The sequence below is a fragment of the Amblyraja radiata genome, chromosome 32 (genome assembly GCF_010909765.2).
Source record: "Amblyraja radiata isolate CabotCenter1 chromosome 32, sAmbRad1.1.pri, whole genome shotgun sequence".
Taxonomy (NCBI): Eukaryota; Metazoa; Chordata; class Chondrichthyes; order Rajiformes; family Rajidae; genus Amblyraja; species Amblyraja radiata.
Genome location: NC_045987.1, coordinates 1,606,214 through 1,626,404, shown reverse-complemented (window position 1 = coordinate 1,626,404; position 20,191 = coordinate 1,606,214). Strand labels below are relative to the sequence as shown.

Below are 20,191 nucleotides of genomic sequence, written 5' to 3'. Positions count from 1 at the left end.
TCTCCCCGTGACCTGCGTGGGTTTTCTCCGAGATCTTCGGTTTCCTCCCACACTCCAAAGACATGCAGGTTTGTAGGTTAATTGGCTTGGTGTGTGTGTAAATTGTCCCTAGTGTGTGTAGGGTAGTGTTAATGTGCAGGGATCGCTGGTTGGTGCAGACCCGGTGGGTGGAAGGGCCTGTTTCCGTGCTGTATCTCTAAACTAAACTAACATAATAAAATGAAAGGCTGTCCAGGGCAGTCAATAAGCACGGTGATTCAGTAGAAATACGTTAGCAGCTGCTACTGCTTATTTAACTTCAAACACTGCTGATTTCATGCTAGACTTATTTCCACAACCCTGCCACCTCCATCCCTACACTGACAATGTCGCCAATGGACCAGCACTTGTTTTTAAGTTTACCTTCACTTTGGTCGCCCAAGGATTAAATCGTTTCCACAGCAACCACCAGCCAGACAGCGAGTCCCCGTAATTTGTCAGATCCGTCTCGTCCTGGCTGCCAACGTCTATCGCGATCACAACCTTTGCGCCCATGGACCTGGCGACATCGGCTGTAACATACAAGAAAGCTGAGACTCTTGACCCCGGGGAACAGGGAAAAGCAGGCACGAAGTCTCAGACAGAACAGCAGCAATGTTTTACAATACGAGAGTTGGGGGTCCGCCGAGAACAAAGATGGAGCAGTGGGGACCACATTGAGCACTTTGTGACTCTGTCTGCGCCCTTTACGTTGCGACTCTTTGCAAACCTTGTGTACGGTGTGCAAAACAAAGAATCTCGCCATGACATGTTACATGTGATGATAAAGTATCATTTAATCAATGGAGCATCGAAGATAGACACAACAAGCTGGAGTAACTCAGCGGGACAGGCAGCATCTGTAGAGAGAAGGAATGGGTGTTGTTTCGGGTCGAGACCCTTTTTTATTCTGAAGAAGGGTATCGACCCGAAACGTCACCCATTCCTTCTCTCTAGAGATGCTGCCTGTCTTGCTGAGTTACTCCAGCTTGTTGTGTCCATCTTGGGTGTAAACTACCATCTGCAGTTCCTTTCTACACATATTCCTTTGAAACGAAGGCTGGTGACCCGCAGAACTACAAAAATGATCCAGAGACGAGATGGCATGAATCTATTGTTTATTAAATGTGGTGAGCAGGGGGGGGGGGGGGGGGGGGGGGGGGGGGGGGTTAGTGCAGGTGTCAGGGGTTATGGGGAGAAGGCAGGAGAATGGGGTTAGGAGGGAGAGATAGATCAGCCATGATTGAATGGCGTAGTAGACACGATGGGCCGAGTGGTCTAATTCCACTCCTAGCACTTATGACCTTTATATAAGTGGGCCATAGGACAAGGTTCAACAAGCACAAGCAAGTTAATATTGTCTTACCGCTGACTGGTTAGCACGCAACAAAAGCTTTTCACTGTACCTCGGTACACGTGACAATAAACTCAACTGACAGGACTGTTCCTTAATTTTTTATTTCTATTGTTGTAACTATATCTTTCCCTCAACTTTGTGCATAAACTTCACCCTGGACGTACGTACCTGGCAGATTGTTGATGTAGCCGCCATCCATCAGCAGGTGTCCATCCTTTGGGTCACAGAGAGGAGGTAGGTAACTGGAGAGGGACATGCTAGCTCGACAGTAGCGCCACAGGGACCCTGCAATGAAACATAAAGACACTCCCAATCATCAGCATCACTAGTCTACTTTAGAGATACAGCACGGATCAGGCCCTTTGGCCCACCGAGTCCCCTCACACCAACACTATCCTACACACACACACACACTAGGGACTAATTCTCCGAAGCCAATTAACCTACAAACCTGTACGTCTTTGGAATGTGGGAGGAAGCCGGAGCACCCGGATGAAACCCACGCAGGTCACGGGGAGAACGTACAAACTCCGTACAGACAGCACCCGTAGTCAGGATCGAACCCGGGTCTCTGGCGCTGTGAGGCAGCAACTCTACCGCTGCGCCACCGTGCACTAATGTATAGTGTGACACGCAAATTTGTTAGCATAACCTCGACAAATGCAAGATCCATGCCGGTAGACCTATTCTTCAGAACTGTACTTCATTTACCTCACGGGGGAGATTGGAATTTCCATTGTCATTTATGGAAAATGTTTAAAAATCTTTAGAGCTGCTGCCTCACAGCGCCAGAGGCCCGGGTTCGATCCTGACTACGGGTGCTGTCTGCACGGAGTTTGTACTTTTCACAGCGCCAGAGGCCCGGGTTCGATCCTGACTACGGGTGCTGTCTGCACGGAGTTTGTAGGTTCAACCCTGTGACTGGGTGAGTTTTCTCCGGGTTTGCCCTCTGGTACTTGATTCCCCTTCTCTGGGTAAAATATTCCAATGTCATCCTGGGTAGGTGAAGCACGGAAGCACAAGTTTAAAGAAGGGAGTCAAATAATCTCAGGTTTTGTGTGTGTGAGAGTGGAAATAAAACAGAAGTTGCGGGCAGACGGTGTGCTCTGAAGAAGCTGGTCACAGAGTGAGGCCAAACGCAAACTGGAGGAACACCACCTCATATTTCGCTTGGGCAGCTAATAACCCAGTAGTATAAATATTGATTTTTCTAACTTCAAGTAACCCTGGCATCCCCTCTCTCTACATCCCTGCCCCACCCAAGTCAATACCAGTTTCAAAGTCGTCTTGTTGAGTCTCATTATCTGTAACTGGTTGTTACCGAGCCCACAGCTAACAATAGCCCGCTTCATTTATCATCGTTACGTTTTTTGCATATCTTTCATTCATTTGTTCAGTATCTCTCTACATCACCGTCTATATCTCTCGTTACCCTCTCCCCTGACTCTCAATCTGAAGAAGGGTCTCGACCCGAAACATCACATATTCCTTTTCTCCAGAGATGCTGCCTGACCCGCTGAGTTACTCCAGCTTTGTGTCTATCTCCAGTGCGCTCAAAGCCGGTGGATGCGTATTCATTGTCCCATGGAGATTATTAGAATATTTACAAAACATGGCACAAAAACGATTGCAGGAACCGAGCCTCCACCAAGCAATTCCCGAGATGTTTGCTTTTCTTAACAACCACTTTGTTACAACTGCAACCAAATGACTTCAGGCACCACTGATTAGTTTGCAAAATGTAATTACAGCCTGCATTCTGATGAAAATTAATTTGGTATTTCATATAATCAGAATGGAAATGTGCAAGTTTAAATGGCAAATGAGAATCAGCAGTAAAAATCGTGTAGCTTGAGTTATTTTAGTAGGGGGATTGAGAAAGGCACTCATTTACGGGAAGATAAGACATAAAGTGAAGCACAAAGATATCTCGGCCACATACACGGCAAATATGCGTGATAAAGTCATACAGGTGATGTTTCGGATCAGGACAACAAGGAGGTCTTATACTTCAACTTTTATATTTGTACGGAGTTTGTACGTTCTCCTTGTGACCTGCGTGGGTTTTCTCCGGGTGCTCCGGTTTCCTCCCACACTCCAAAGACGTGCAGGTCCGTAGCTTAATTGGCTTTAACAAAATTGTAAATTGTCCCTAGTGTGTAGGATACTGCTAGTGTACAAGGTGATCACTGGTCGGCACAGACTCGGTGGGACAAAGGGCCTGTTTCCGCGCTGAATCCTTAAAGTAAAGTTCAAAGTGATTAAAGTTTTAGATTTTATTCAGTCAGTCTCCTTCTGATTTACTGCTCAGTCACTTGCAAAAAAAAACAATCACTCTGATACAAAGAAAGAATAACCTTGCCTGAAGAAATGATCATTGAGGACCTGTATTCTTCTTCTTCAAGCACTTTGAGAGTCGCTTGAACCTGAGTACTTGATCTTGACGACTAAAGGGCCTGTCAGTTTCTGAAGAGAATGAAGAATCTGGAAACTCTCAGCTGAACGAGACCACTATATGTACAAGTCAAAGGGTAAAGACAATTTCTCTTTAACAGCGTAGCTGCATCTCCAGGAATATCATCTCCCTGATGAGGAGAATATTTCCATTAGCCGTTAGCCCTAAGAACTAAATCTAACTCTCTTGAAAACATCCAGTGAATTGGCTTCCACTGGCTTCTGTGGCAGAGAATACCACAGAATCACTACTCTCTGGGTGAAAAAGTTTTTCCTCATCTCAGTCCTAAATGATATGTTAAAGATAATACAAATTAAAGAGGCAAATTCTCCTCCATGGTTAAGCTCATTGTGGGGGCGGGCACAGGTGCTGGGAATAAATTGTGTCTTCTGCTTAATGTGGAATGATAAGGCAGCAATCAATTGCCCAGCTCTGAGGATGGCTGAAAATAAAACTGGACAATCTATCAAATACATTTTTAAAAAATCACAGGAGGGCTCGAGTAAACATCAAATAAGACCATTGTGGCTGTTTACAAGATCCAGTCACTTTTAGTTTAGTTTAGAGATGCAGCGCGGAAACAGGCCCTTCGGCCCACCGAGTCCGTGCCGACCAGCGATCCCCATACACTAACACTACCCTACACACAATAGGGACAATTTACAATTATACCAAGCCAATTAGCCTGCAAACCTGCACGTCTTTGGAGTGTGGGGGGGAAACCGGAGCACCCGGAGAAAACCCACGCAGGTCACGGGGAGAACGTGCAAACTCCGTACAGACAGCACCCGTAGTCAGGATTGAACCTGGCGCTATACGGTATACCACCCTCAGTATGGTGCTTATAGTCAGACTTTTATCTTCTGGTTCAACTCTGAATCGAGTTTTATCTCCTTTATGACTGTATTAAAGAGCACTGAATTATCAAGGATCCCTTCAAAATTCCATGTTTTTTAAATGAGGCATTGGTAGAATTTGTTGTATTCTAGATGATTCAATCAATCAAATATGATTCTTTTTTAAATTACATTTTTCCTCTTACTTTCAAAGTGCTTGCGAACATAAACCATCGGCAATTCAGATTATTTTCCCAAACGGACAAGGTTTGTTGGGTAAGTTAATCAGAAGTGAATGTAAACACTTCTTTATTCAGTTTAGTTTAGAGATACAGCGTGGAATCAGACCCTTCAGCCCACCGAGTCTCCACCGAGTATCCAGCGACCCCCCGTACACCAACACTATCCTACACACATTAGGGACAATTTACAATTTTTACCAAGTCAATTAACCTACAAACCTGTACATATTTGGAGTGTAGGAGGAAACCAAAGATCTCGGAGGAAACCCACGCAGGTCACGGGGAGAACGTGCAAACTCCGTACAGGCAGCACCCGTAGAGAGCTCCGGTTTCCACCCACAGTCCAAAGACGAACAGGCTTGTAGGCTAATTGGCGTGGTATAAATGCAAATTGTCCCTAGTGTGTGTAGGATAGCGTTAGTGTGCGGGGATCGCTGGTCGGCGCGGACTCGGTAGGCTGAAGGGCATGATTCCGCACTGTATCTCAAAACTTAACTAAACATGTTGTGTCCTTTTGTATATGAACCAACATCTGCAGTTCTTTGTTGCTGTGTCAATTAATAGATGAGTACGTATATGAGGATGTGGCAGAGGGGAGACCTCAGCAACGTGTTATTACATAACAGCTTCATGAAATAAAGTTACATTACCTTTTGACCCATCTTAAGAAACCAAAGGTAATTAGTAAACATGAAAAGTTCCTCGGCTATTTCAGAAGCGACCAGCCAAACATTATTGGTTCCCAATTCATTGGAGGTGGTTTTTCCAAAATTGGACTTTTCTCGCTGCAGCGTTGGGTATGAAACCTTATTTGTTTGATTCATGAGTCCCTCCCTGCCCACGTCTGGCCAAATGGGGACAGGCACAAAATGCTCGAGTAAAGGGCCTGTCCCACTTACGGGTGCTGGCGGTCGCCAAAATAATTGCGTAAGTGGAACAGGCCCTTAACTCAGTGGGACAGGCAGCACCTCTGGAGAGAAGGAAGGGGTGACGTTGTGGGTCGAGACCCTTCTTCTGGTCAAATGGGCACTGGTCACTGAATCCCAGCCACCCCGTTGAGGCGGGGAAGGTCAAGTGTCCAAGCCACACTCACCGTCAGTATGAACCCGCATGGAGGATGCCGTTATGTCCGTCGTGATGTTGAAGTACGGAATCCACAGGTCCTGCAATTAAAAAACAACCTCTGTTCAGTTACCTGAGGGGCAACCCTTTCACACAAAGAAACAATGGATCTGCTTTAACGGTAGACAAAAATGCTGGAGAAACTAAGCGGGTGAGGCAGTGTCTATGGAGCGAAGGAATAGGTGACGTTTCGGGACGAGACCCTTCCTGAAACTCAGCGGGTGAGGCAGCATCTATGGAGCGAAGGAATAGGTGACGTTTCAGGTCGAGACCCTTCCGGAAACCCAGTGGGTGAGGCAGCATCTATGGAGCGAAGGAATAGATGACGTCACCTATTCCTTCGCTCCATAGATGCTGCCTCACCCACTGAGTTTCTCCAGCATTTTTGTCTACCTTCGATGTTTCCAGCATCTGCAGTTCCTTCTTAAACGTGGATATGCTTTAGATATGCATCTTAGCGGCCATGGATAAGTTGGGCAGATGGGCCTACTTCTCTGCTGTATGGCGCTATGTTAAGTTCATTTCTAGGGAGGGGGAGATAGTGGCAGAAACCTATCATCATTCCCAAGCTTTGGTGTAATTAAACTGTGTGCCGTTGCAGATGCGGTGGCAGTTCGGTTTGCCGGCTACTGAAGAACAAGGGTGGAGGAGAGGATCGGATCCTTTCAGCCGATTCCAAACCGATTCGCCAGCACCACCGCGTACCTCTATCTGCTTGTCCTCAAAGATGTTGCTGATACTTCTGTTGAAAGCTGATCCTGAGAACATGGAGGTGATGGGATACGTCAGATCCAGCACTTTGCTGAAAACATTTGTCATTTCCTGTTAACAAGAAAAAACGTTGTAACTTTGCAAAAGGAATCATTTCAGTCAAACAAAGAAGACGAACGACAGTTCGAAGATCTTTTTTGTTCCAGAAACCATCTTTTTACGCAACTCAGTTGCAGCGGCACAGTAGAGCTGCTGCCTCACAGTGCCAGAGACCCGGGTTTGATCCTGACTACGGGTGCAATCCGTACAGAGTTTGTACGTTCTCCCCGTGACCTGCATGGGTTTTCTCCGGGTGCTCTGGATGCTGAATGGCTCGCTGAGTTACCCCAGCACTCTGTGGAGGTGGAAAGGATGTTTCCACTAGTGGGAGAGTCGAGGACCAAAGGGCACAGCCTCAGAGTAAAAGGACGTACCTTTAGAAAGGAGATGAGGAGGAATTTCTTTAGTCAGAGGGTGGTGAATCTGTGGAATTCATTGCCACAGACGGCTGTGGAGGGCAAGTCTTTGGGTATTTTTAAAATGGCGATTGACAGGTGCTTGCTTGATACGGGTGTCAAAGGTTATGAGGAGAATGGGGTTGAGAGGGGCAGATAGATCAGCCGTGATTGAATGGAGGTGTAGACTCGATGGGCCGGATAATTCTGCTTCTATGATTTATGAACTTACGAGGTAGTCCCGAGTCAGACATATAAAATGAGGGAGCCTGCAAGGCACAGAATCTTCTGATCTTGGAACTACACCACAAGTTCCAGGGAAAACACACTGGGGAAAATTCCACAGACCAATCAATACGGACATCAGGTGGATTTCACAAATGACCAATCCTTCAATAGGAATTATTGAAGCAGCAGACAATAGCTGGCTCTACTCTCTACTTTGTGTCTGGAAGATACATTTCAGTTATCGACTCTCAGGAGCACTTGCGGAACTAGTCAGCCAAAGCTCCCAGAACAGCGGCGTTGTTGAAATTAACACAACATCAAATGTGGAAAAGCTTTGTTGTAGAGATGCAGCACCCACTCCAGCAGCAGAGTAGCACCTCAGCTTTGGGTGGCACAGTGGTGTAGCGGTAGAATTGTTACCTCACAGCGCCACAGACCTGGGTTCCATCCTAACTATCCTGTCTATACTGAGTTTGCACGTTCTCTCTGTGACCGTGTGGGTTTTCTCCGGGTGCTCCGGTTTCCTCCCACACTCCAAATGCGTGCAGGTTTGTAGGTTAATTGGCTCCGATAAAAATTGTAAATTGTGCCTAGTGTGTGTAGGATAGTGTGAGTGTGCGTGGATCGCTGGTTGGTGCAGACTCAGTGGGCTGAGTTTTCATTAAAGAGAGAATTTTTATAGGGCAGCACAGTGGCGCAGCGGTAGAGTTGCTGCCTTACAGTGCCAGAGACCTGGGTGTGATCCTGACTACGGGTGCTGTCTGTGTGGAGTTAGCACGCGGCAATCACCCCGTACACTAGCACTGCCCTACACATACTAGGGACAATTTTTCCAAAGCCAATTAACCTGCAAACCTGAATGTCTTTGGAGTGTGGGAGGAAACCATAGCAACCGGAGAAAACCCACGCGATTACGGGGATAACGTGCAAACTCCATATAGACAGCACCCGTAGCCGGGATCGAACCCGGGTCTCTGGCGCTGTGAGGCAGCAACTCTACCACTGTCTGAATTCCACAGATTCACCAGCCTCTGACTAAAGAAATTCCTCCTCATCTCCTACCTGAGGCTATGCCGTCTGCTCCTAGAGCCTCCCTTCACTGGAAACATCCTCTTAATGTCCACTCTCTGCAGTCCTTTCATTATCCAGTAAGTTTCAATGAGATCAGTCAGCGAGTACAGACCAAGAGACTTCAAACTCTCCTTATAACCCAAACATCCCCGAGATCACTCTGTCCTGGACCCTCTCCAGCACCAGCACAATCTTCCTCAGATACTGGGCACAAAACTGCTCACAATACTCCAAATGTGGCCTGACCAGCCCCTTACAAAACCTCAGCATTACATCCCTGCTTTTATATTCTCATCCTCTCAAAATTAATGCTGGCATTGCATTTGCCTCCCTTACTGCCGACACAATCTGCAAATTAACCTTTTGGCAAATCTGCACCAGCATTCCCAAGTCTCTTTGAAGCTTTGATTTCTGAATCCTCTCCCCATCCAGACAGAAGTCCACGCCTTTATTCCTTCTGTTCTTCTAAACCTCTTTGCCACTTCACTGCTCACCATTTAACATCATTATGTTGTGCTCGCCACAAATTAACTCCCATTTCCTCCTTTTCTAACAATATTTTGACAAGAAATGTAACCATGTTATTCCTATTTTGCTTTATCATAGCGAGAAACCATTTCATCAATAAAATCCGTCTGCAAGGTTAACCTGATCGTTGTCATTGATCACATTTGCTCGTTGGCGTCACATGTCCGGGGAGCATGCCAATGGATTATGTATTTAATCCTCTGTCAATTCATTCACATACAGCTCGGAGCACTTTTAGGTATTATTAAATGAAATTGGGACTGCAAGTTACAAAGATGTAATGAAGGAATAAGTGCGTCATTGTTTCGGCATTACTTTGAGAATATTGAAGTCTCTACAGGGTGCATGTAATATAGAGTGTGCAGGATGACACCAGCAGTGGAACGCTGCAGTTATTAGAAGAGATTTGCTCGAGACCGGCATTGTTTCCAGAAGGAGATTTAATCCATTTTAGTGTGAATAAAGAAAAAGGAGTTAATGTCAAGGAGCCATTGATTTTATAAAGCATGAAAGAGCACACAGGAAGGTTAGGAGGGATGTCATTACACAGTGGATTGCAGCTTGCTCTGTCAATGCTTGGCTGCAGGGGGTAGTTGAAATAAAGGCCAATCTTATAAGGTTGAATAATAAAGCCAATTTGCAAACAAAAAGAGCTGAATAAATCTACTGTGATATAATCCAGCCAGACTATTAAACTCCGGTGGATTGGATTGTTTTATTTCTGTGAAGAAGAAATATAGACAATAGGTGCAGGAGTAGGCCATTCGGCCCTTCAAGCCAGCACCGTCATTCAATGTGATCATGGCTGATCACACAGAGTGTTACAGCGTGGAAACAGGCCCTTCGGCCCAACCTGCCCATGCTGACCAACATGTCCATCTACACTAGTCTCACCTGCCTGCTTTTGGCCCATATCGCTCTAAACCTGCCCTATGCATGTACCTGTCTGAATGCATCTTAAACGTTGTGATAGTCCCTGCCTCAACTACCTCCTCCGGCAGTTTGTTCCATACACCCATCACACTTTGTATAAAAAAAACCCTCGGGTTCCTATTAAATCTTTCCCCCACTTCAGCTTAAAACCAATGTCCTCTGGTTAAATGCAATTAGAAAAAACAAATACAGCGCAGTGGTGGTAGAGTTGCTGCCTTACAGGACCAGAGACTCAGGGGTGCTGTCTGTACGGAGTTTGTATGTTCTCCCTGTGACCACGTGGGTTTTCTGCAGGAGCTCTGGTTTCCGCCCGCATTCCAAAGACGTACAGGTTTGTAGGCTAATTGGCTTTGGTAAAATTGAAAGCTGTCTCTAGTGTGTGTTGTACAGTGCTAGTGTACGGGGCCATCGATGGTCGGCATGGTCTTGGTGGGCAGAAGGGACTGTTTCCACACTGTATCACAACACTAAACTAAAAGACTATAGAAACAGGGAAATGCTTTTTGATTTGGCATTCCAGACAACTTTAGTGACTTTGAATTTCTTTCTCGGACACAGAATGAATTAAATCAGTGACAGAAGTTGCCCATTGCGGTCTGCTCAGCACTCGTAAAATCAATCCCATCTCCCCACTCTCACTTCAACAGCCTGTGAATTATTTTCTACCAACTGCCTATCAATTTCCGTCTTGCGCACATAAATAGCATTGAAATAAACGCAATCAATTGATGAAGGGCCAATTTCAATGGGATTCGAACAGATGTGAATCAGGTATGTTGGAATCAAAGCTGGGCATGCCAAAACTACAAGACAACAATGCAGGACTCTAAGGTGGAGATGATTCAGCTACAGTGTGGACACATTGTCATGAGAAGAAGGAAAGATAGAGCCTGAGCTTCCAGGATGATTAAAACTAGAAAGGGCAAAATAGAGCAGAGAAAAAAAAGCACATGAAAGCTGACAGATTGTTAACAGAAGTGAGAGCCAGGCTGATAACAGAAGGAAATAAGAAAGACAGAGAGAGTGCCTGAGAAACGCTGGCAGCAAATGCAACCGGTAGTTCAAAAATATCATCTTGGCATGTGGACGGGAAGAAGTTGTAAGAGGAGAGACGGGACAGAGCACAGGCCTAGGGGAACATCTGAAGAAGGGCCTCGGCCCAAAACGTCACCCATTCCATCCATCCAGAGATGCCGCCTGTCCCGCTGAGTTACTCCAGCTTTTTGTGTCTGTCCAAGAGGAATATTTACTGATGGAGGGACAGGCATGGCTGATGTACCAAATCATTTCATGGTCGTTTTCACCAAAGGAGATGTTTTTATAAATAAGGTGCAGTTGAGATTCTGGAAGCTAAAAAACGGAGAGGTCTAGCTGGACTTACTGCTGATAAAACATGTGGCCCAAGTGAGACACATTCTATCTGGTTGAGTTTGGCTTTGAGTTTAGTTTATTGTCACGTGTACCGAGGTACAGTGAAAAGCTTTTGTAGTGTGCTAACCAGTCAGTGGAAAGACAATACATGATTACAATCGAGCCGTCCACCGTGTACAAATACATGATAAGGGAATAACGTGAATAATGTTACTCCCTAGGGAACAAGGGAGTATGGGAGAAATTGCATGGCCATAATCATCCAAACATCTAAGTTGGTTCCCAAGGATGAGAAACTTGCAAATGCAACGCTCTCATTCAAAGAGAAGGAAAGGGCAAATCCAATAAGGTCGACTTGTCAGCATCAGCTCAGTGCCAGGGATGTTCGGGACAGAATGAGAAACCACATGGACAAGTAGGGATCGACTGGAGAAGGCCAGCATAGATTTTTGAAGGTAAATCATGTCTTGCTAACTTGGATTTATTGATGAAACAACTAAGGTGGTTGCTGTGGGGAATGCCATTGATGAGGCATGTGTGCACGTCTAAATGGCATGTGATCAAGATTAGAACCCATGAAATAAAAAGCTATAGACCATGGAACAAAAACTGCTAAGCTACAGAAAGCACAATAGCAATGTCAGGGGCGGAGCGGTAGAGTTGCAGTCGCACAGCACCAGAGACCCGGGTTTGATCCTGACCACGGGTGCTGTCTGTACGGAGTTTGTATGGGAGGAAACCAGAGCACCTGTAGAAAACCCACGTGATCACAGGGAGAACGTACAAACTCCGTACAGACAGCACACGTAGTCAGGACCAAAGCCGGGACTCGGTTGCACGGGGCACAATTTCCAAAGGAGGAGATGAAATGTGCAGGAGATCACAAAGTATCACCTGCTGCTCCAACAATGAGGATGCTTCCACCATAGGATCAAGATGGGGATGCCTGCTGATCAATGCAATGTTCAACTCCATCCATTGGAGAGGCGGCAGTGCGGAGAGGCGGCAGTGCGGAGAGGCGGCAGTGTGGAGAGGCGGCAGTGCGGAGAGGCGGCGCCGACTTTGTCATCGGGAGCCTGGGAGCTCCAAACCGGCGCGGCCTTGTCGGCTTTGGCAGCCGCGGGCTCCAACCAGGAAGCGGCCGTTCCAGGTGGCCCAGCCGCCGAAAGGACTCTCCCGACGCCGGGGCAAGACCACCCGGTGAGAACGGCCAGGGACATCGGGCCTCCGTAGAGGCAATTGCGGTGGCCTCAATAGGCCTGACTTTGGGGTGAACATGGGGTGGGGACTGGACATTGTGCCTTCCTCCACAGTGCTACCCACTGTGGGGGGATGATTTTTTTGTCTAATTGTAGTCCTGTAGGTCTGTGTCCAAGATGGCTGCCGTGAAGAGAGAGTGGACGCTGGCGCGCTTTGGCTGCCGTTGCTCTCTCTTCACACTGTGTTTTTGATTTTCTGTTTTTGGATTGAATTCTGTTTTTAATTTGTGTCTCTGTGATGTCTTTTTTTACCTGTTCTATTCCGATTATATGTTTTTATTCCGATTACTATGTAAGGTGTCCTTGAGATGTCTGAAAGGCGCCCATTAAATAAAATGTATTATTATTATTATTATCCATAACTCCCTAGCAAATGAAGCACCCACACTTGTACCTAGCTAAATCTAGACAACACATGGCAGCATTTTGTGTCTATCTTCGGTGTAAACCGGCATCTGCAGTTCCTTCCTCAACTCAACTGTTAAACTAAACCAAAGCCTTTTCACCAATTAAAAGGTATACATCATTATCATGATAAGCAAGGGACTCAGTCTTGTTCCATTCGGCCTGAAGGCATCTATACGACGAGAAATACTTATTTAAACAAATTGTAGCGCTACAAAATTCATCCACAAAGCTGCAATTTAGGAAATCTGTTACCCAAGATGCTGACAGCAATTCTGGTATAACAGCATCAACTGGGTGATATTCTGCACATGGATGTGAGATGATGACGCAATAACAGCATTAGTCAACCATTTGTGAAGCACACACTGGAGGGGAATAAACGCAACCTCCTGCCACACATACATCCCGTCGCCAGGAACAAGGCAGAAGATCACGGTGGTCTCACCTCCCCCTCCCCTGCTCCTTACGTCCATGCCCGCCCTGGACCTGGTCTCAGTCTCAATGAGTTGAGTTTAGTTTATTGTCACGTGTACCACGGTACAATGAACAGCTTGTGTTGCGTGCTAACCAGTCAGCGGAAAGACAATACATTACAACCGAGCCGTCCACAGTGTACAGATACATGATAAAGGGAATAACGTGAATAACATTTAGTGCAAGATAAAGCCAGTAATGTCCGATTAAAGATAGTCCGAGGGTCTCCAGTGAGGTAGATAGTAGTTCAGGACCACTCTCTTAATTGTTGGTAGGATGGTTCAGTTGCCTGATAACTGGGAAGAAACTGTCCCTGAATCTGGAGGTGTGCGTTTTCACACTTCCACACCTTCTGTCCGATGGGAGAGGGGAGAAGAGGGAGTGTCCAGGGTGTGACTGGTCCTTGATGATGCTGCTGGCCTTGCTGAGGCAGCGTGAGGTGTAGATGGAGTCAATGGAAGGGAGGCTGGTATGTGTTATGGTCTGGGCTGCGTCCACAATTCTCTGCAATTAGGGTTAATGGTTCAATGTTTAGTTTTTTAGTTTAGTTTAGTTTAGAGATACAGCGTGGAAACAGGCTCTTCAAACCAACGAGTCCACGCTGAGCAGCGATCGCCCTGTACGCTGGCCTATCCTCCACACGAGGGACAAATTTTACACTTACCGAATTACCGAAGCCAATTAACCTACAAGCCTGCACGTCTTTGGAGTGTGGGCAGAAACCGGAGAACCCGGAGAAAACCCACGGGGTCACGGGGAGAACGTGCAAACAGCGTACAGACAGCATCTGTAGTCAGGATGGAATCAGGGCTTCTGGCGTTGAACGGCAGCAACTCTACCGCTGCACCACCGTGCCGTCCCAAATTGTTCAATGGTTCTTCATTATCACATGTACCAAGGTACAGTGAATCATTTTGTGCGTACAGAGCAGTAACATATAGCCATACACAGGTACAATCCCAGATTAAGTACAGAGTATGGGGGCACGGGGGCACAGCAGTAGAATTACTACCTCACAGCGCCAGAGACCCGGGATCGATCCTGACCACGTGTGCTGTCTGTACGGAGTTTGTATGTTCTCCCTGTGACCTCCAAGTACTTTGGCTTCCTCCCACACTCCAAAGACATATGGGTTGGGTTAATTGTAAAATTGTCCCCAGTGCATGTGTAGGATAGTGTTAGTGTGCGGGGATTGATGGTCGGTGCGGAAGGGCCTGTTTCCACGCTGCATCTTGAAACTAAATGAAACTATTAGAATCAGCCCCACCGAGTCGACACACAAGAGTGTCGGGGATTTGGTGCCACGGGTCTCCAGCCGCTGCTCCTACCTTGGCCCATTCTATCGCTCTGTTCCTCATGCGGTTGACGTTCCTCTCCTCAGCGTACAGCGCTCCCATGAAGGAACCGATGGATGTCCCACCCACCATATCGATGGGGATGCCTGCCTCGTGCATGGCACGGATAATGCCCACTTGGGAACAGCCCCTGCAGACACAAACATAGCTCGTCAGCTCACACCAGGCAAGGCCAACATTGACCAACAGGAGGCGCCGCACCATGGCAGCCTCGCTCACAGTCTGTCTCGTTCTACGGCTGGTTGTTAAACGTATGTGTTAGTGTGTTTTCAGTTTTGTATTCTGGGGGGTGGGGGGGGGGGGGGAACTTTTTTTATGTCTTTCCTCGACGGAGAAAAGCCATTAAAAAAAGTTCCCTTTTCCGTATCGTATCTCCGTCCGCACTGTGGCCTAACATCGAGGAGCTCGCGGTCCCTTGATTAGGGACCGACCTCGGGTGCTCCAAGCCGCAGGAGCTTCGATCGCCCCAACACGGGAGGTCAGATAGCCGGCTGCGGGAGCTTCGATCGCCCCAACTGCGGACGGTTAGACTGCCCCGCCCCGTCCCGTCACGCTGCGCTGTGGTGGATGTTTATGGTAATTTTTAGGTGTGTCTTGCTGCTTTTTTGATATGACTGAAGGGCAAATCAAATTGCTTGTATGTTCTTACATACTTGGCTAATTAATTCTTTGTATCTTGAAACATTTGCCAGCACTGTCACAGAGGGCATTTTCTTTTCTTTCAGTTGACTTTGGTTTAGTTTAAATACACAGCACACAAACAAGTGTTCTCCGGGTGCTCCGGTTTTCACCCGTTACATAGATGTACAGGTTTGTAGGTTAATTGGTTTACTTTAGATATACAGCACACAAACAAGGCCCGGGTTCGATCCTGACTACGGGTGCTGAATGTATGGAGATTGTACGTTCTCCCTGTGACCTACGTGAGCGCCAGTTTCCTCCCACACTCCAAAGACAAGGTCTGTAGGTTAATTGGCTTCAGTAAAAAAAATTGTAAATTGTCCTTTGTGTGTGTTAGTGTAACAGGTATCGCTGGCCAGAGCGGACTCACTGGGCCAAAAGCAGGTACATTGACAGGACATAGAGGGATACGGGCCAAATGCAGGCAAGTGGGACTAGAGTAGATGGGACATGTTGGCCGGTGAGGGCTGTATGATTCTATGACTCCATAACATCTTGTGTTCTTTTGTGTATTAACTAGTATCTACAGTTCTTTGTTTCAACAATCTCCTCACTACAGAGATGCAGAAAATCAAAAGCAAACCACACCTGCATTGACATGCTATTCATCAAGCAGCCTACACTGTCAGATGAAAGAGGAGTCTCGCACAAGTGTTTTTCTCCATTTTCCTTTTAAAACAAACTAATCCAATCAAAAAGGCTCTGAATTTTATGAAGCTGTGTTTGAAAGAAGCCAAATGTGATCCTAGGCTTCAGTGTAGGAAACAAATGTTTTAATTGATAAATTAAATAAATAGACATTTTATTGCAGCAAAGATCTGTTAAATAAACGCTCACTAACTGGGAGAGAGGCATATTGAAATTAGTTTAGTTTAGAGATACGGCACGGAACCACCGAGTCTGCACCAACCAGCGATCTCCGCACACTAACACTACCCATCACACACTAGGGATAAGTTACATTTTATACCAAGCCAATTAACCTGCAAACCTGCACGTCTTTGGAGTGTGGGAGAAAACCGGAGATCTCAGAGAAAACCCACGCAGGTCACTGGGAGAACGTACAAACTCCACACAGACAGCACCTATAGTCAGGATGAAACCTGGGTCTCTGGCGCTGTGAGGCAGCAACTCTACCGCTGCACCACTGTGCTGCCCAGGCTTGTGAGATGTGCTCACATATTCACTAATTCAGCAGAGAATGGGTTTGGTTCAATGAGTAACATTTCCAGTAACTGCGACACGACCCACATTTGTGACTAAGCCAATTTTATTTCAATAATTCATTTCAGCATGTTTTTTTTGCAAGATAAGTGGAGTCAAGAGGACATTGACAAGGCTTGTGAGCTCCTAGGATCACATAACCTGCCAGTGATATCCTATCATTCGTGTGATGATGGATATTGGCACATGCAGTGGATGGTAACCATAACCCAATACCAAGTAGCCCTTATTTAACCCAGCACATTGGATTAACAATGGTGCTAACAACCAACGGTGGAGCAGCGAGACACTGCCTTACAGCACCAGAGACCCAGGTTCTTTCCCTGTGACCGCGTGGGTTTTCTCCAGGTGCTCCAGTTCCTTCTCACACTCACATTCCCATTGTGAGCAGTTTCAGGCCCCAAATCTGAGGAAGGATGTGCTGGCGTTGGAGAGGGTCTAGATGAGGTTTCAGAGAATAATCCCAGGAATGATTGGGTTAACATATGATGAGCGTATGAATGCACTGGGCCTGTACTCGCTGGAGTTTAGAAGGATGAGAGGGTGCCTCATTGAAACGTGCCAAATAGTGAAAGGCTTGGATAGAGTGGATGTGGAGAGTATGTTTCCACAAGCGGGAGAGTCTAGGACCAGAGGACACAGCCTCTGAATAAAAGGATGTTCCTTTAGGAAGGAGATGGAGGAATTTATTTAGCCAGAGGGTGGTGAATCTGTGGAATTCTTTGCCACAGAAGGCTGTGGAGGCCAAGTCAGTGAATATTTTTAAGGCAGAGATTGACAGGTTCTTGATTAGTACTCGTGTCGTGGGGAGAAGGCAGGAGAATGGGGTTGAGAGGGAAAGATAGATCAGCCATGATTGAATGGCGGATTAGGTTTGATGGGCCGAATGGCCTAATTCTGCTTCTTTCACATGAACATGAATACATGAGAATATAAGACAGAATTGCAACATGGATTTAAAATGGATTTGAGAGGAAGGAATCTTGGAGTGTACATGTGTAGGTCCTTGAGATGGCATCTCAGAGGCAGTATGGTGGTGAAGACAGGAATGGAATATTGTGTGGCAGGAGAATGGGGTTGAGAGGGAAAGAGATCAGCCATGATTGAATGGAAGAGTCGACTTGATGGGCCAAATGGCCTCATTCTACTCACAGAATTTATGAATTTAGAACGGGGTACTGAGGCAAAGACAATCAAACTGAATGATGAAAAAATGGATTGACTGAGCTTATATTCACTGGAATTTAGAAGGATGAGAGGTATCTTATAGAAACATATAAAATTCTTAAGGAATTGGACAGGCTAGATGCAGGAAACATGTTCCCGATGTTGGGGGAGTCCAGAACCAGGGGTCACAGTTTAAGAATAAGGGGTAGGCCATTTAGGACTGAGATGAGGAAAAACCTTTTTTCATCCAGAGAGGTGTGAATGTGTGGAATTCTCTGGCACCGAAGGCAGTGGACGCCAATTCACTGGATGTTTTCAAGAGAGAGTTAGATTTAGTTCATAGGGCTGACAGAATCAAGGGATATGGGGAGAAGGCAGGAACGGGGTACTGATTTTGGATGATCAGCCATGATCATATTGAATGGCGGTGTTGGCTCGAAGGGCCGAATGGCCTACTCCTGCACCTATTTTCTATGTTTCTATGAATGTGGGGAAGGTTCAGCACCTGTTTTCAACCCAGTGATACAAGTGGGGTTGATGGTAGACCAAAATGCTGGAGAAACTCAGCGGGTGAGGCAGCATCTATGGAGCGAAGGAATAGGTGATGTTTCAGGTCGAGACCCAGAAGCATCTATGGAGCGAAGGAATAGGTGACGTTTCGGGTCTCGACCTGAAACATCACCTATTCCTTCGCTCCATAGATGCTGCCTCACCCGCTGAGTTTCTCCAGCATTTTGGTCTAACTTCGATCTTTCCAGCATCTGCAGTTCTTTCTTTCTACAATAACCATGGGATCCAAGGTAATATTATCTTTACAGAAACACGCTTAAAATGTTTTCAAGTTAAACTCTGCTGTCACCCGTTGATAAGATGTACCAGGAACAACCACCCGCCCACGTCTCTACACTGTGAGCAGGCATACTTCTACACTGTTGGCTATGCCCTCAGGCAATATATCACAACATTTAAAAGCAAGTCTGTCTAAGTCAGAAATAATTTCAACACCTGTAATGTGTTAGCGCCGTCTTTGAGTTTTTACACACAAATCATATCAGGAAATAGTCAACAGCACAGCAAAATTAATCAACAAACATCAATCAGAACAGAACATCTCAGAGGCTAGATGGTGCCACTTGGCCTCCATCATCATACACTTCAATCTAATCCCTGAGTGTTGCCACTTGAAGATGCTGTGTAAATACTAACCAATGCATGAGATAGTACCAGGAGATGAAGAGAATGCAGATATGAAGGAGATAGAAGCCATGAAAGGGAAGAGGCAGCCCAGAGAGCTGACACTCACAACACTGTTCTTACCATAAAGTACAGGTCCACCAGTGGTTTTGCAGCAACTCCATTAATCCGGACAAAATGACCAGAACGCGCTTGAAATCCCCCCGAAAATGTGGCGACTAGGCCGGGTGAGGCAACGATCGCGATCTCATCGGGACTTCCGCGCCCAATCACATCTGCTCCCTGCAGCCGGGGTTCTGGAACTCCGGCCTGGCCGGAGCTGGCAAATACGTTCCCATCGGCGACTTCCACGGCCGACTTTACGGCCGATATCTCCCCCCCCCCCCCCCCCAGTGAGCTCTGTTGGCCCGGCAACATGGACAATACGGCAAGGCTCTGGAACCAAGGGTGCTGGAAAATCAGTGGCAGGTACATGGAAGCAGATATGTTTCTGATTTAATGTAGTTCATTGATATGAAGGTCCAGATGCCATACTATTCTGGCTGCTGTGGGTGATTGAGACAGAGGTGAAGAATGTGTCTTGTGCTAATGAAGGGAATGTGAAAGCATGAAATAGTCTTTGCCTTCAGGCACAAGAGTGGGATAACTGGAAGGGTGAAACAATGTGAAAGCAGTAAAGGACATAAGCTGTTAATAAAACAGAGACAGTAAGGCATGTCAGAGAAAATTAAAGGATGTTTGATGGAGATTGCCAGAGCTGGAGGGAAGACTGAATCACCCGGCCCACTGTCACTTCTTGTTTCCAGAGTCCAGCCTGTCCTGACGTACATTCACACTTGGTTGGAGCAAGGCAATGCCACACAAAATAACATTCTGATATTGAGTATGACTTTTCAGAAACGATTAGACAGGTACATGGATAGGACAGATTTAGAGGGATATGGGCCAAAAGCAGGCAGGTGGGACTGGTGTAGATGGGGCATGTTAGCCGGTGTGGGCATTGGGCCGAAGGGCCTGTTTCCACACTGTATCACTCTACGACATGGTGAATTCACCTGTTAAA

At 46.5% G+C, this 20,191-nt stretch overlaps 1 protein-coding gene across 2 annotated transcripts in view; it reads right to left on the bottom strand.

The window, feature by feature from the left end:
* The window catches only part of pnpla7 (patatin like phospholipase domain containing 7), a 122,828-nt gene that overhangs the window by 11,197 nt on the left and 91,440 nt on the right, over positions 1–20,191 (bottom strand). For both annotated transcript variants that reach the window (XM_033049375.1, XM_033049376.1), the window contains exons 26-30: positions 14,836–14,992; positions 6,736–6,852; positions 6,002–6,071; positions 1,544–1,660; positions 403–551 (exon numbers count right to left, since the gene is read on the bottom strand). In XM_033049375.1, coding sequence (XP_032905266.1) covers positions 403–551; positions 1,544–1,660; positions 6,002–6,071; positions 6,736–6,852; positions 14,836–14,992 — 610 coding nt within the window. The remainder of the gene's footprint in view (positions 1–402; positions 552–1,543; positions 1,661–6,001; positions 6,072–6,735; positions 6,853–14,835; positions 14,993–20,191) is intronic.